Below are 12,217 nucleotides of genomic sequence, written 5' to 3' on the forward strand. Positions count from 1 at the left end.
CGAAACATGGTGCCTCTACTCAAAGTTCTCTCAGTCCCACCTCTGTGTCTAGTGTGCAGACTTCTGCAACTAGCACTGCTTTCCAGGGGATGGTCATGGGGAAATCATGGAGTGGAGGTTTAAATGAGACCAGATTGGGCTCTGGATTCTGCCTCCTCCAGCCACCCCTGTGGAAGGTGGTAGCAGAATGAAGAGATATTCCCTGCTTCTCACTCCTGTTGTGTGGTTCACTTGCAGGCTCACTGCTTTCGTATACAAGTCTTTTGCACAAGCCAAACGTTACATATATATCGATGACGATGTCCAATCTCAAACCCTGACCTGGCTGTCAAGTAAACAGAAGCCAGACGGCTGCTTCCAAAATGTTGGGGACCATTTCAACAATGCCTTGAAGGTGAGTGATCTTAGCTTTCTCCCAAGCTTCCAGTCCTGCCACAGGGATAAAACTGTCCAGCCACTGCCAAATTGCTATCCTTATCCCCAAATGTTCAACCCTTTCATTGGGATAAGCTGCCCTCTAGCAGCTGTCCCATGGACAGAATATAATTCCTACTAGTACTGATAGACAATGCAATAGAAATGGGTGTGTTTATAAGCCAAAGGTTCTGGGTTTTATTCCGCAATGCTGCATATATGCATTTATAACTAAGGACCACGGGGCCATATTCTGCTGTATTATCCAAGTGTAAGCTCTGAGTAAACCTACTGAAGTCCTTCTGCCTTTATATTGGTGTAACCGAGAGTAGAATTTGAACCCCTGTTTTTTGTATGTGCACCCAACACATGGATTCCTTATAATGTCTAGTCTGGCTGGTAGTTGAGTATTTCACTTGTGTACATTTTGGTTTAGCAAGGGCATATTGACCTCCTTTTTCCTTGTGTTCTGCTCAGGGTGGAGCAGAAGATGGACTTTCACTCACAGCCTATGTCACTGCAGCATTGCTTGAAGCCGGACTCCCCAGCTCGGTATGAATTAAGTGCTACCCTGCCTTATTAGATTGGTCAGTCATACGTCACAAACAGCGTGGAAGTGAGAATCTGTGCCTCATCTCTACTCTTCAGTGAGGTCTTAAATACTGGCTTTTGCACACTGAGTGTCTATATGGCTATATCAAGGGGTCTGTACCCAATTATGTAACATAATTATTATGTGTAAATGGCCTCACAAATGCACTGGATACTTAATGCATGATATCAGTTAGTCATGTCTTGTGTCCCCAGTTTAACTGCAGTTCTGGATTCACACATCAGTAGAAAATCTTAGCTTTCAAGAACAGTCCAGTTGTGTTAGAAAACAGAGTTCCTTAAAGGCAGAATCCAGCTCAATTTATTTTTAGTGTACACTATACAGCTGTTCTAGCTTCTAGCCTTGCAAACTCATTCTAGGACCTTAGCCTGAAGCTGTGTTTCCATTTTTCAACATCATGATTGCAATGGAGAGGAAAGAGGTGGTCTGGGTGCTAGCCGGGACATGGGAGGCCTGAGTTCAATGCCCTGCTCTGCTACAGACTTCCTGCAAATCACTTCCTCTCTCTGTTTCTCTTCTAAAATGGGGATGATGATGATAACATAAGAATGGCCATACTGGGTCAGTCCAGTGGTTACTCTAGTGCAGGATCCTGTCTCCCAACAGTGGCCAGTTCTAGGTGCTTCAAAGGGAATGAACAGAACAGGGCTATTTTCAAGTGATCCTTCTCCTGTCATCCAGTCCCAGCTTCTGGCAGTCAGAGGTTTAGGGACATTTGGAGCATGGGGTTGCATTCCTGACCATCTTGGCTAAAAGCCACTGATGGACCTGTCCTCCATGAACTTATCTAATTCTTCTGTGAACCCAGTTATACTTTTGGCCTTCACAACATCCCCTGGCAATGAGTTCCACAGGTTGACTGTGCATTGTGTGATGAAATACTTCCTTTTGTTTGTTTTAAACCTGTTACTTATTAATGTTATTGGGTGACTCCTGATTCTTGTGTTATGTGAAGGAGTAAATAACACTTCCTTATTCACTTTCTCCACACCATTCATGATTTTATAGACCTCTATCAGATCCCCCCTTAGTCGTCTCTTTTCCAAGCTGAACAGTCCTTTTAATCTATCCTCATATGGAAGCAGTTCCATGCCACTAATAATTTTTGTTGCCTTTGTCTGTACTATTTTCCATTCTCATATATCTTTTTTGTGATGGGGCAACCAGAACTGCACGCAGTATACAAGATGTGGGCATACCATGGCTTTATATAGTGGCATTATGATATTTTCAGTCTTATTAACTATCCCTTTCCTAATGGTTCCTAACGTTCTGTTAGCTTTTTTCACTGCCACTTCACATTGAGCAGATGTTTTCAGAGAACTATCCATGATGACTCCAAGATCTCTTTCTTGAGCGGTAACAGCTAATTTAGACCCCACCATTTTGTATTTATAGTTGGGATTATGTTTTCCAATGTGCAGTACTTTGCATTTGTAAACATTGAATTTCATCTGTCATTTTGTTGCTCACTTATCTACCCCTTTTTCTAGATAATTTATGAATATGTTGAATAGGACCGGTCCCAGTACAGACCTCTGGGGAACACTACTATTTACCTTTCTCCATTCTGAAAACTACCCCTTGTTTCCTATCTTTTAGCTAGTTACTGATCCATGAAAGGGCCTTCCTTTTCTCATGGGGATATTGTAAGGATAAATACATTAAAGATTGTGAGGCACTCAGATACAATGGTGGTAGGGACCAGATAGGGATCCAAGAAAGACAGTAATAAAACATTCTCCAGGTCAATTTGTTTCTTTAGTTACACCTGTGCAATCCCATTATCACCATATTAACACTCACCAGATGTATCTGTGACTGTGCAGGTGGAAGATAGTTAATAAGTCCCTTGTTGATGTATGAGCCGGAATAGAGTCCAGCTTATTCATCCAGAGTTGGAATAATTCTGTAAGGCTGATAGAAGTGAAAATTTATTTTTGTCGCTAAAGTCAGCAAATAAATAACAGTAATAATAATAATAATAATAATAATTAATAATGCCTAGTTCTAATCACACTTTTCATTGGTTGATCTCAAACTGTTTTACAAAGAGGGCACTATCATTATCCTCATTCTACAGATGTGAAAACTGAGGCACAGAAAAACAAAGTGACTCAGTCATCAAGCTGGTAAAAGGCAGAGCTGGGAATAAAACCCAGGTCCCCCTAGGCCTAGTTCAGCAGGTGTGTTGGTAAGAAGGTGCCATTTCTTCATGGTCACTTTTCAGAAGAGACCTCCTCTTTAAGAGATCTTCCTGCACTCTGCAGCCCCTTTGGAAGTGAACATGCCATATGCTCAACATGAGATTCCAGTGGTGGATGATTAAAGAACAGTTGAAATCTGTAAGGAGAAGCTGATGCACTAAACTGAATACCAAACAAACCTAAACCACATTTTTATTGACAGCACAAATTGGTCCAGAATGGTCTGTCCTGCTTGGACGCTGTATCTGTCAGGAATGTGGACAATGTTTATTATCAAGCTCTGCTGGCTTACACTTATGGGTTAGCTGGTAACGAGGAGAAATGGAGATTCTTCTTGAAGGAGCTGGACAAATCGGCTACAAAAGTTGGTGAGTGTCATCTGAGTTTTCCCATGAGATAACCATTGAGAGTGGTTTGAGAGCAGAATAGCCTGTGGTATGAAAAACGTCAGTCTTTGATGTCCAGCCCCTGTTACCTTCCCATTCCACAGCAACCTTGGTTGGACTTATCTCCAAAGTGGAATATGAATTCTGTGAATGTCTCTTTACCTTGTGGACTATGCACAAAGGGAAACTGAGGCCTGATGTTCTTGCAGCTTCATTTTCCTTTCTTTTTATAGACCCCTGTTTGCACTCCTTCCCTTCTACCACTCCCTCTCTCTGGAAATAGATCCTGGGTCTCTTGCAGTTCAGAATTCTAGCTACTGAGAAATGAGGTTGCCCTCTACAACCTCCCAGACCTGCTAGACCTGAGTGAAAGAGGGATGGGAGCAAGGGACCAGCATTGGGAATCAAGCTGTATCCCCCACATGGCAACATTGCACATTAACCATTAAGTAACTGATCAAGCTCCTCATAATCTCCTTTCTGTTCTCAGGCGGCTCAGTGCACTGGGAGCGGAAAGAGAAGCCCTTGGCAGAAATATTCCCCTCCTTCAACTCCCGTGCTGCCTCTGCTGAGATTGAGATGACCTGCTATGTGATACTGGCGCTGCTCCAGGGCCCCACCCTGACTCCAGAGGAGTTATCATACGTAGCTCAGATCGTGCAGTGGGTCGCTAAACAGCAGAATCCATATGGAGGCTTCTCCTCCACACAGGTTAATATTGCTTCTGTTCAAAGGAATAGACCCTGAAAACAGTCAAGCTCTCATGCTGGATCCCCGTGCCCCTCCACTGCTGGGAGAGTGCCCCTAGAGAGGACCTAGGGAGTCTGAAACTTCCCTCTCCCATTGTTCCAAAATAGACCAAATCTGGTGCAAAAGCCATTTATCTGACAGGGGTTTTGGAGCAGGTGGAGGGTATGGTCCTGGAAGCGGGGGAGTGGGATGCTTTTTAGGAAATGATTCACCAGCTGGCTGAGTTAATTTGTTCCATTGTCTTTAATGCTGCTGGATGTCTTGTGCTCCTGTAACATTAATTGTCAGTGCACAGAGAGCTCTGCTATAGATGTCTTGGTAACCACTATTTAAATGTAAGGAAATGATGATTTGCCTGAGTTCTCACAACAAGTCAGTGGCAATCAGCAATAGAATGCAGGTGTCCTAATTCAGTTCAAGCCACAAAACCACCTTCTCTCCGCTCCACTCCTTCCATTCTATCCCAGAACAGGAGGTGACACGCTCTCTGGGGTGTATAGGAGCTGTACCAGTCTTATGCATTATATCCCAGTGGAGACTCTTTCTAATGAGCGGCCATGTTGTACTTTACAGGACACTGTTGTCGCTCTCCAAGCACTAGCCCAATATGGGTATCTCACCTTCTCAAAGGATGGTCAAAACACCGTCGACATCAGCTCCAAAGAACTTCTGAATAAGGTTTTCCAGGTGCATAACAGGAACCGCTTACTGCTGCAGCAAGTGTCCCTGCCCAGTCTCCCAGGGAATTACAGCGTAGAAGTAAAAGGCAATGGCTGTGTCTATCTGCAGGTAAACAAGGCTTCCAGCCCTTTCTGCTGATAACTCAGGAGATCTCCTCTCCTTTCCCTTCAGCAGGACTGCAGCATTACCGCAGGTGATGCAGGGGCTGCTGTGCTACATGACAATTTTTATCTCTTCTAGACAACCCTGAGATACAACATCTACCTTCCTCAAAAGGCCTCTGGGTTCTCTCTCTCCGTGGAGACAGTGAATGCCTCCTGTGCAGGCAGCTTCCTGCCAAAGTTTGACCTTGTTCTCTCAGCCAGGTAACCCCTTCCCACTGCCCTGGCTCCCTGGATGCCACATAGGGTAATGTGTCGGGCGAGGGATTTAAAAAGAGCACACTGCAGCATACCATTGTGTAGCTGCAGTAAGGCATGCAGGACCTTCTGCTGAATGACACTGACTCCTATTGCTAACCTTTCCATCCGCTGATATAACTGAATGGGAAAGAAGGGCCATACAGTTCAGTGAGATTTCATAGGGTATTTGTGCATGTCATTGTGTTTCCTCCCCAATCGTGATCCAGTCTCTCTCGTTTCAGTTATGTCGGGAAGCGCAGTACCTCCAACATGGCCATTATTGATGTCAAGATGCTCTCCGGCTTCGTCCCTGTCAGATCGTCCCTGCAGAAGGTACAGAAAGGGAATTTTGTCAGTAAGCCACCCAAAGGGCAGCGGGGGTTAGATGATATTACACCAGGGATTGGTTAAGAAGAGGAACTGAGTAACAAACTGGTGTCCTGAGTCATGTGGAGAATTCAGTTAAACCACTTGGGCCAGGGATCTAGCCACATCCCCTGTGCTTTAGCTGCTCATTTGATGAAGTGAGATTTACACAGTAACTACTCCTGGAGAGGTTAAATGTGCTTGGCCTTGGGCACTGTGCCTCATCATCCATGTGATGTATGTGGTTCCCCATGCCTACCTGGACACCCTGCCATGTGATGTTGCCAATATATGTGTAGCACAGTTTAACAAACATGGAAGAATCTATATTTCCCTTTCCCCACTCTGTCTTGTACTATCTAACCCCCCAGGTTATGATTAATAGATTACAGGATCAGAAGGGACCACTGTGATAATCTAGTCTGACCTCCTGCATAACACCGGCCAGAGAATTTCACCTAGTATTCCTGTATCAAGGCCATATCTTGTGGTTAAGCTGAAGCTTATTTCCTAGAAAAACACCTGATCTCATGTTAAAGACTTCAAATAATGGAGGATGCAAGACATGCCTTGGTAAATTGTCCCAGTGGTTAATATCCCTCACTGTTAAAAATGTGCACCCTCTTGGTAGCCTGGATTTATTTAGTTTCAGCTTCCAGCCAAGGACTCTACTGCAGTGTTTCTCAACCTTTTTGATATCAGGGAGTGGGTTGCTGCCTTCCTAAACTGTCTCAGGGAAATCTCAGGGATCACTTACCCTGATCCTTGAGAAACACTGCTCTAAGGCATTTCACACAAAGGCATGGAGTAGGATGCGATTTACACTTGAATGAATCCCATAACAGGCTCAAATCCCCAGATCAAACACTCTCAAATCTGGGCTGGGAGTGGGGTTTCAATCTCAGGCCCATCTCCAGATTGGCATCTTTCAACAGCAGCTGTGGCTGGCGTATAACACAGAAATGTTTGTGAACATCAAACTATGCAACTTAACTGCCAGGGAAGTGAAAAGAGGAAGTGGTATGTGATAGAAAGCATTTCTTCTCAGAGTCTGTTCATTCCCTGTCTGCTTTTCTCTGTGTATGTGTGTGCATTTAGAGCACATTTATCACCCTGGGATTGGGTTTATCCTTTGTGTCTGGAGCTGTATGAATTCCAGAACTTGTCTTTGGCAGTACTTTGCGTGGAATTTTTTTGTACTCTCCACATTTTCCTTTTGGGAGCAGTTAAAACAAAATTGTTATTTTTTACCATTTTTTTGCCTTTTTTTTTTTGGCCTATTTTTATAGTGGAACTATTTTGCTCAGACAGCTACCTCACATTAAAGACCTTGCACTTTTCACTAGAAAATCAGTCAGCTTGAGCTGAAAAAAATGGTAACATGCAACATTTTCCATTCAAATGGGTCCAATGTTGAATTCACAATAAAATTCAAAAAAAAAAAAAAAAGAAAAAGAAAAAAGGGTGAATTTTGAGACGTCCTGTGTTTCATTGTGGTGATTGTTTAATACTCCTCTTAGGACTTCAGCAACAAATACCACGTTTTGTATTACCAACCGTGACCACTAGCCGCAGACTTGCTGTTTGTGTAGCTTTGGGGATGTTTCTTGTGTTTAAAGTTGGTATTATTTGCCTTGTTTAAAGCTTCAGGATGATCGTAAGGTGATGCAGGTGGATACCAAGCACAGCCATGTCTTCTTCTACTTGTCAAATGTAAGTGTGTGGAAGAATGTGCCTTTTGTTGTTGTTGTTGTTGTTGTTTCTGTAAAATTTGGAACTTAAAATGCACTCCTAAATGAATGAAATAACACATCATCAGCCAGCCTGTGTTTATTGTTGTGTCCAGAGAGATTTCAGGTGTCCGTTGCCATCTCATATAATAATGAGAAAAATGATTCTGAAAAATGATGAAATTTATGAAAATTATGAAAAAATATGACAAATTATGAAAATATGATCAGGGGGCTGGGGCACATGACTGACGAGGAGAGGCTGAGGGAACTGGGATTGTTTAGTCTGCAGAAGAGAAGAGTGAGGGGGGATTTGATAGCAGCCTTCAACTACCTGAAGGGAGGTTCCAAAGTGGATGGAGCTGGGCTGTTCTCAGTGGTGGCAGATGACAGAACAAGGAGTAATGGTCTCAAGTTGCAGTGGGGGAGGTCTAGGTTGGATATTAGGAAACACTATTTCACTAGGAGGGTGGTGAAGCACTGAAATGGGTTACCTAGGGAGGTGGTGGAATCTCCTTCTTTAGATATTTTTAAGGTTAGGCTTGACAAAGCCCTGCCTGGGATGATTTAGTCAGGGTTGGTCCTGCTTTGAGCAGGGGGTGGGACTAGATGACCTCCTGAGGTCTCTTCCAACCCTGATATTCTATGATTCTAATTGGTAAAGTGAGATGTTCAGATGACTTAGTCACGCTATATAAATCCATTTAGAATAATGGCAATTAAGTTATGCATATTTTTTCTGTTGTCCCTGAGACCTACAAATAAGTACAGTGTAACGCAGAATATAACAGCAGTATAGTGCCATGGAAAGGGAGCTCTGTGCATTTATTATTAATCTTTACAGAAGAGCCGCACATTTCCACAGCATTTTACACATGTAGATAAACCTCCATCCCTGCCCCTAAGAGCTGATGGTCTAAATAAAACACAGCACTTTAAAGCGGGATTTGAACAATTAGAGAGAGGGCAGCTGGCAGAAACTAGACACTGTTTATGGGGGGATGGGGAAAGAGAGAGAAGGGCTTAGAAATCTCTGCTCAGAGCAATTCAGTGAAGTAGACATTAAACAAAACAAAGTCTGATGCATTTTTTCTCTCCCATTTCCAGGTGACCCAGGAGGAAATCAGTTTCTCTTTCTCGGTTGAGCAAAACCTTCCTGTGTCTGATATCAAACCTGCTTCAGTGCACCTCTATGACTACTATGAAACAGGTAGGCCTCCCTGAGCCTGAGAAGAGATCTAGTGAATCAAGCTTTAGCATGACCCAGGCTGCTGAATAACTGTAAAATCTGGTGCATTTCCCCAGCTGCAGGCCTGTCTTTCCATTTCTGCATTTGCCTTTTTTTCGCTCTCCGAGCAACAGTGAGTGGAAAGTGAGGCTTCAGTTTTTACTGATTTTATCAGCATTTACTGGTTCTACCAATTTTCAGAGGTTATGATACAGCACATTGGGCCCCAGAGGGGTCATTGGGAGTTCTCTCTCTCCACCTTCTTGTTTAATTTGAATAAAAAGAAGGATGAACAGTGGCACTCCCAAGAACTACTTATTACAAGCCACTACAGGGACGTTTGCCCTTTATCTTATTCAATGTGTTGCTTAGCCCTCGTGCCATAGATTTGGCATGATGGTAAAAATAAATGACCCAGGGTCAGCATTTCTCTCTTGTCTAGTCTGGCCTGGTTCACCCATCAACCATATCATTGCCATAATAGCTAGCAGCTAAGTAATCATGGTTGTATCAGAGAGACAAGGTGGGTGAAGTAATAGCTTTTATTGGACCAACTTCTGTTCTTTCAGTCATCACCAAGTACCAAAAGCTATAGTTACCATTACACATTAAGGTCCCATGTTGTTTGCCCAGCTTTGGGATAAACACTAGGAGCTGTCTCTGCCCAGATCAGTAGAGCTGTCCAGAGGATGGGAGGGTATATTCTGCTTCCTGTGATTGTACACACTACCATCTGATCAACATAATTAGCATCAGAAATGGCTCCTCTAGTTACTGATAGTCCTCCCTTCTGAACATTGTCAGTAGGCCCAGTGGAAAGCATTGGGCAGTGACCGTGCATTCTAAATCAGCCATGGAAACACGTCCCTAAGCAGCTGGGGAGGCCACAACAAGATCCGTTGGATGCTGGTGGAGCTGGAATATGTGTTAACCACAGATGTGCATGCACTGGGGTTGGAGCGATTTGTCACTGGAATATGAACGTTTTCTTCCTTTTCTTTTCCAGACGAATACGCTCTTGCTGAATACAATACGCCCTGCAGTGAAGATTCAAGCGAAAACCTGCTAGGAGTCAGGAAAAGGTAACTGAGAGCAATAGACACTAGGTAGGTGTGAATGGGGAAAGAAGAGCAGAAGAGAGTTGATTCTTTGTGGAGGGGAAAATGGAAAGTAGAGAGCTGGATGTGGGATAAATCCACACACACTGCTGTGGATCAGGAAAGCCTGATCTCTGCCAACACTCCCAAAGATCCATCCTGGATCTTACCTTCATTCCCTGAAGATCATTGCCACAGTTGCTGGTCTATCCTAACAAAGTTGAGATTGTGTGCTTAGTCCCGGAAACCCTCTCCCACCGAGGTACCCAGGTGCACACTATACATAGGTGTTTCTTTTAGAAGACTGGATTCCTGGAAATCACATGTATGGCAACAAATTCCTCCCAAAATTATAATTTGTAGAGAGAAAAATAATTTCTGCATAAAAAAAATAATCTATAGATTTTAATCACTCTCTTTTTTTTCCTTTTCACCAGGAGAAATGACAGCTGTGAAAATGTGATTTTAGATCCTCATTGCCCTGAGTGATTGAGTTTGGCTCGAGCCATTTCAATAAATATCACACTCCTAATCACAGTGTGTGTGTGGATTGGTTCATTTTAATGAAGTGACGCTGACAACTCTTCTCAAATGTTGTTTCTTCAGGTAGGGGAGAGTTCTGTTCACAAAGATAATTGTCCATCCACAGCCAACAGGGCCCCTTGGCTGGCAGTTGCTTCTTGGCTGGTTTGCCTTCAGCTCAGGGCATCGATTTCTTAGGTGCCCAGAAGAGTTTCATTGATAGCAGTTTTGGGGCTCCTCACCCCTTTCAGGAGAGTTGAGAGAGGAATTACTAGGAAAGTAGTGAGTGTTTAGCCTCCCAACCATGCTTCTTCTTACCAGGGGTAAAACAGGATCCCCCTCTTCCCCCTAGGTTTAAAACGCCTCTTTCTGCAGTTTACTCTCAATAGATGACTGGGTTTCCTCAAAGGCATCTGCCAGAGTGGCCATTTCTATCACAGATTTTACAGCTTTATCCCCGATACGTTGCTTCACAACGTCCTTACCCATCCTCAAGAAATATTCCTGAGCAGTGACATCGAGCAATTGTTAAAATCTTCAACACCTTTTCCCTTAACCCATATTCATTATTACTCACACCAACACTCCTCTTAAGATTTCTAAATTTTACCCTCGTCACCTCAGGAGTAATTTGGAACATTTTTTCCAAACCATTTCTTCAAATTTTGAGTCATACTAAAGCATCCTGAATTGGCATTTTATTAAATACATTTTGAACTTTACCAGACAATTTTGCAACCAGTGTGGGGACTCTCCTGTCTTCAGGTATTTCATGGACTTCACACAGCTTTTCAAAAGTAGTGGAGTATTCCTCAATGCAGTCAGACTCTTTGTATGCAAGACACAGCTGGTCCCAGTTGTGGAGTCTCAGAATGATGGGATCTGCTGGTGACACAGGGATCTCTTTCTGCTTTTCTAACAGTTCCAATTGGTGTTCCATTCCTTTTCCTTCTCCTCAGCCTCTTTGGCTTGTAGCTCCATGACCCTTCTGCGTGTGGCTTCCTCTCTGGCAGCCTCCACCTCTGCAGCCTCTTTGCCTTGTTTCTGGGTCTTAGCTTCCAGTTGCTTTAGTTCCAAGGCTTGCTAGTATGCTGCTGCTTCTAAGGCAGCGGTCATTTCCTTCTCCTTCAACTTCAGCTCTTTCATGTTCATTTTTATCTCTGTGTCCTTTAATTGACACTTTCTCTTTTTTCCTCTGCCTCTAACCTGAACGTGTCTAACTTTGCAATTGCTTCACTGCTGCTGCTCAATTTTATGCCTTTCTGTTTCTATTTCCCTTTCCCCAAACAAGCAAACAGAAAATAAAAAAAAAACTTTTAACCTGTTCTTTACTGTTTCCAGCCACCACCCTTTAATTTATCACTTAAAATCACTACACTAGTATTTGAAGTATAAACCTCACTCAGAAGAAGTTGTGCTGACTGTGCCACGGTGCCATTCCCCAGGTGTGGCGGGGCGACGAGTCACTGGCGCAGTGCCTCTGGCTGGTTGTCCAGGGAATTAGCTCTTTCCAGCCCCAGAGCGCCGTCTGCCGGCTGATGTCTTGCCTGCTGCTGGCCCCCATGTCCCTCCTGGACCCCGGTGCCCTTTACCCAGGGGTTCTGCCCACCACAGCAACCCACAATCTTGGTCTCCCCACTCAGGGGAACCTCCAAACCCCTATTCCCACCTAGCCTCAGTGGCTACTGCCCGTCACCATCTAGTCCCCGCTCACTGGGGCAGACTGCAGTCCGTAAAGGCCACTCATCATTGGCAAAGGGGGTTTGGACCTGCTGCCTCTGCCTGTCTCTGGGCTGCCCTTCTGCAGCCCCAGTACCCTTTG

The 12,217-nt window shown here is 43.9% G+C and overlaps 1 protein-coding gene across 1 annotated transcript in view; it reads left to right on the plus strand.

Annotated features, from left to right (window-relative positions):
- The window catches only part of LOC144259197 (ovostatin-like), a 50,843-nt gene extending 40,481 nt beyond the window's left edge, over positions 1-10,362 (plus strand). The window contains 11 exon segments of the mRNA XM_077807381.1: positions 238-394; positions 892-966; positions 3,437-3,602; positions 4,111-4,331; positions 4,944-5,159; positions 5,292-5,416; positions 5,695-5,785; positions 7,463-7,531; positions 8,656-8,758; positions 9,783-9,858; positions 10,311-10,362. Coding sequence (XP_077663507.1) covers positions 238-394; positions 892-966; positions 3,437-3,602; positions 4,111-4,331; positions 4,944-5,159; positions 5,292-5,416; positions 5,695-5,785; positions 7,463-7,531; positions 8,656-8,758; positions 9,783-9,858; positions 10,311-10,362 — 1,351 coding nt within the window.
- Positions 10,363-12,217: the final 1,855 nt, after the last annotated feature.

This window comes from Eretmochelys imbricata, chromosome 1 (genome assembly GCF_965152235.1).
Source record: "Eretmochelys imbricata isolate rEreImb1 chromosome 1, rEreImb1.hap1, whole genome shotgun sequence".
NCBI lineage: Eukaryota > Metazoa > Chordata > Testudines > Cheloniidae > Eretmochelys > Eretmochelys imbricata.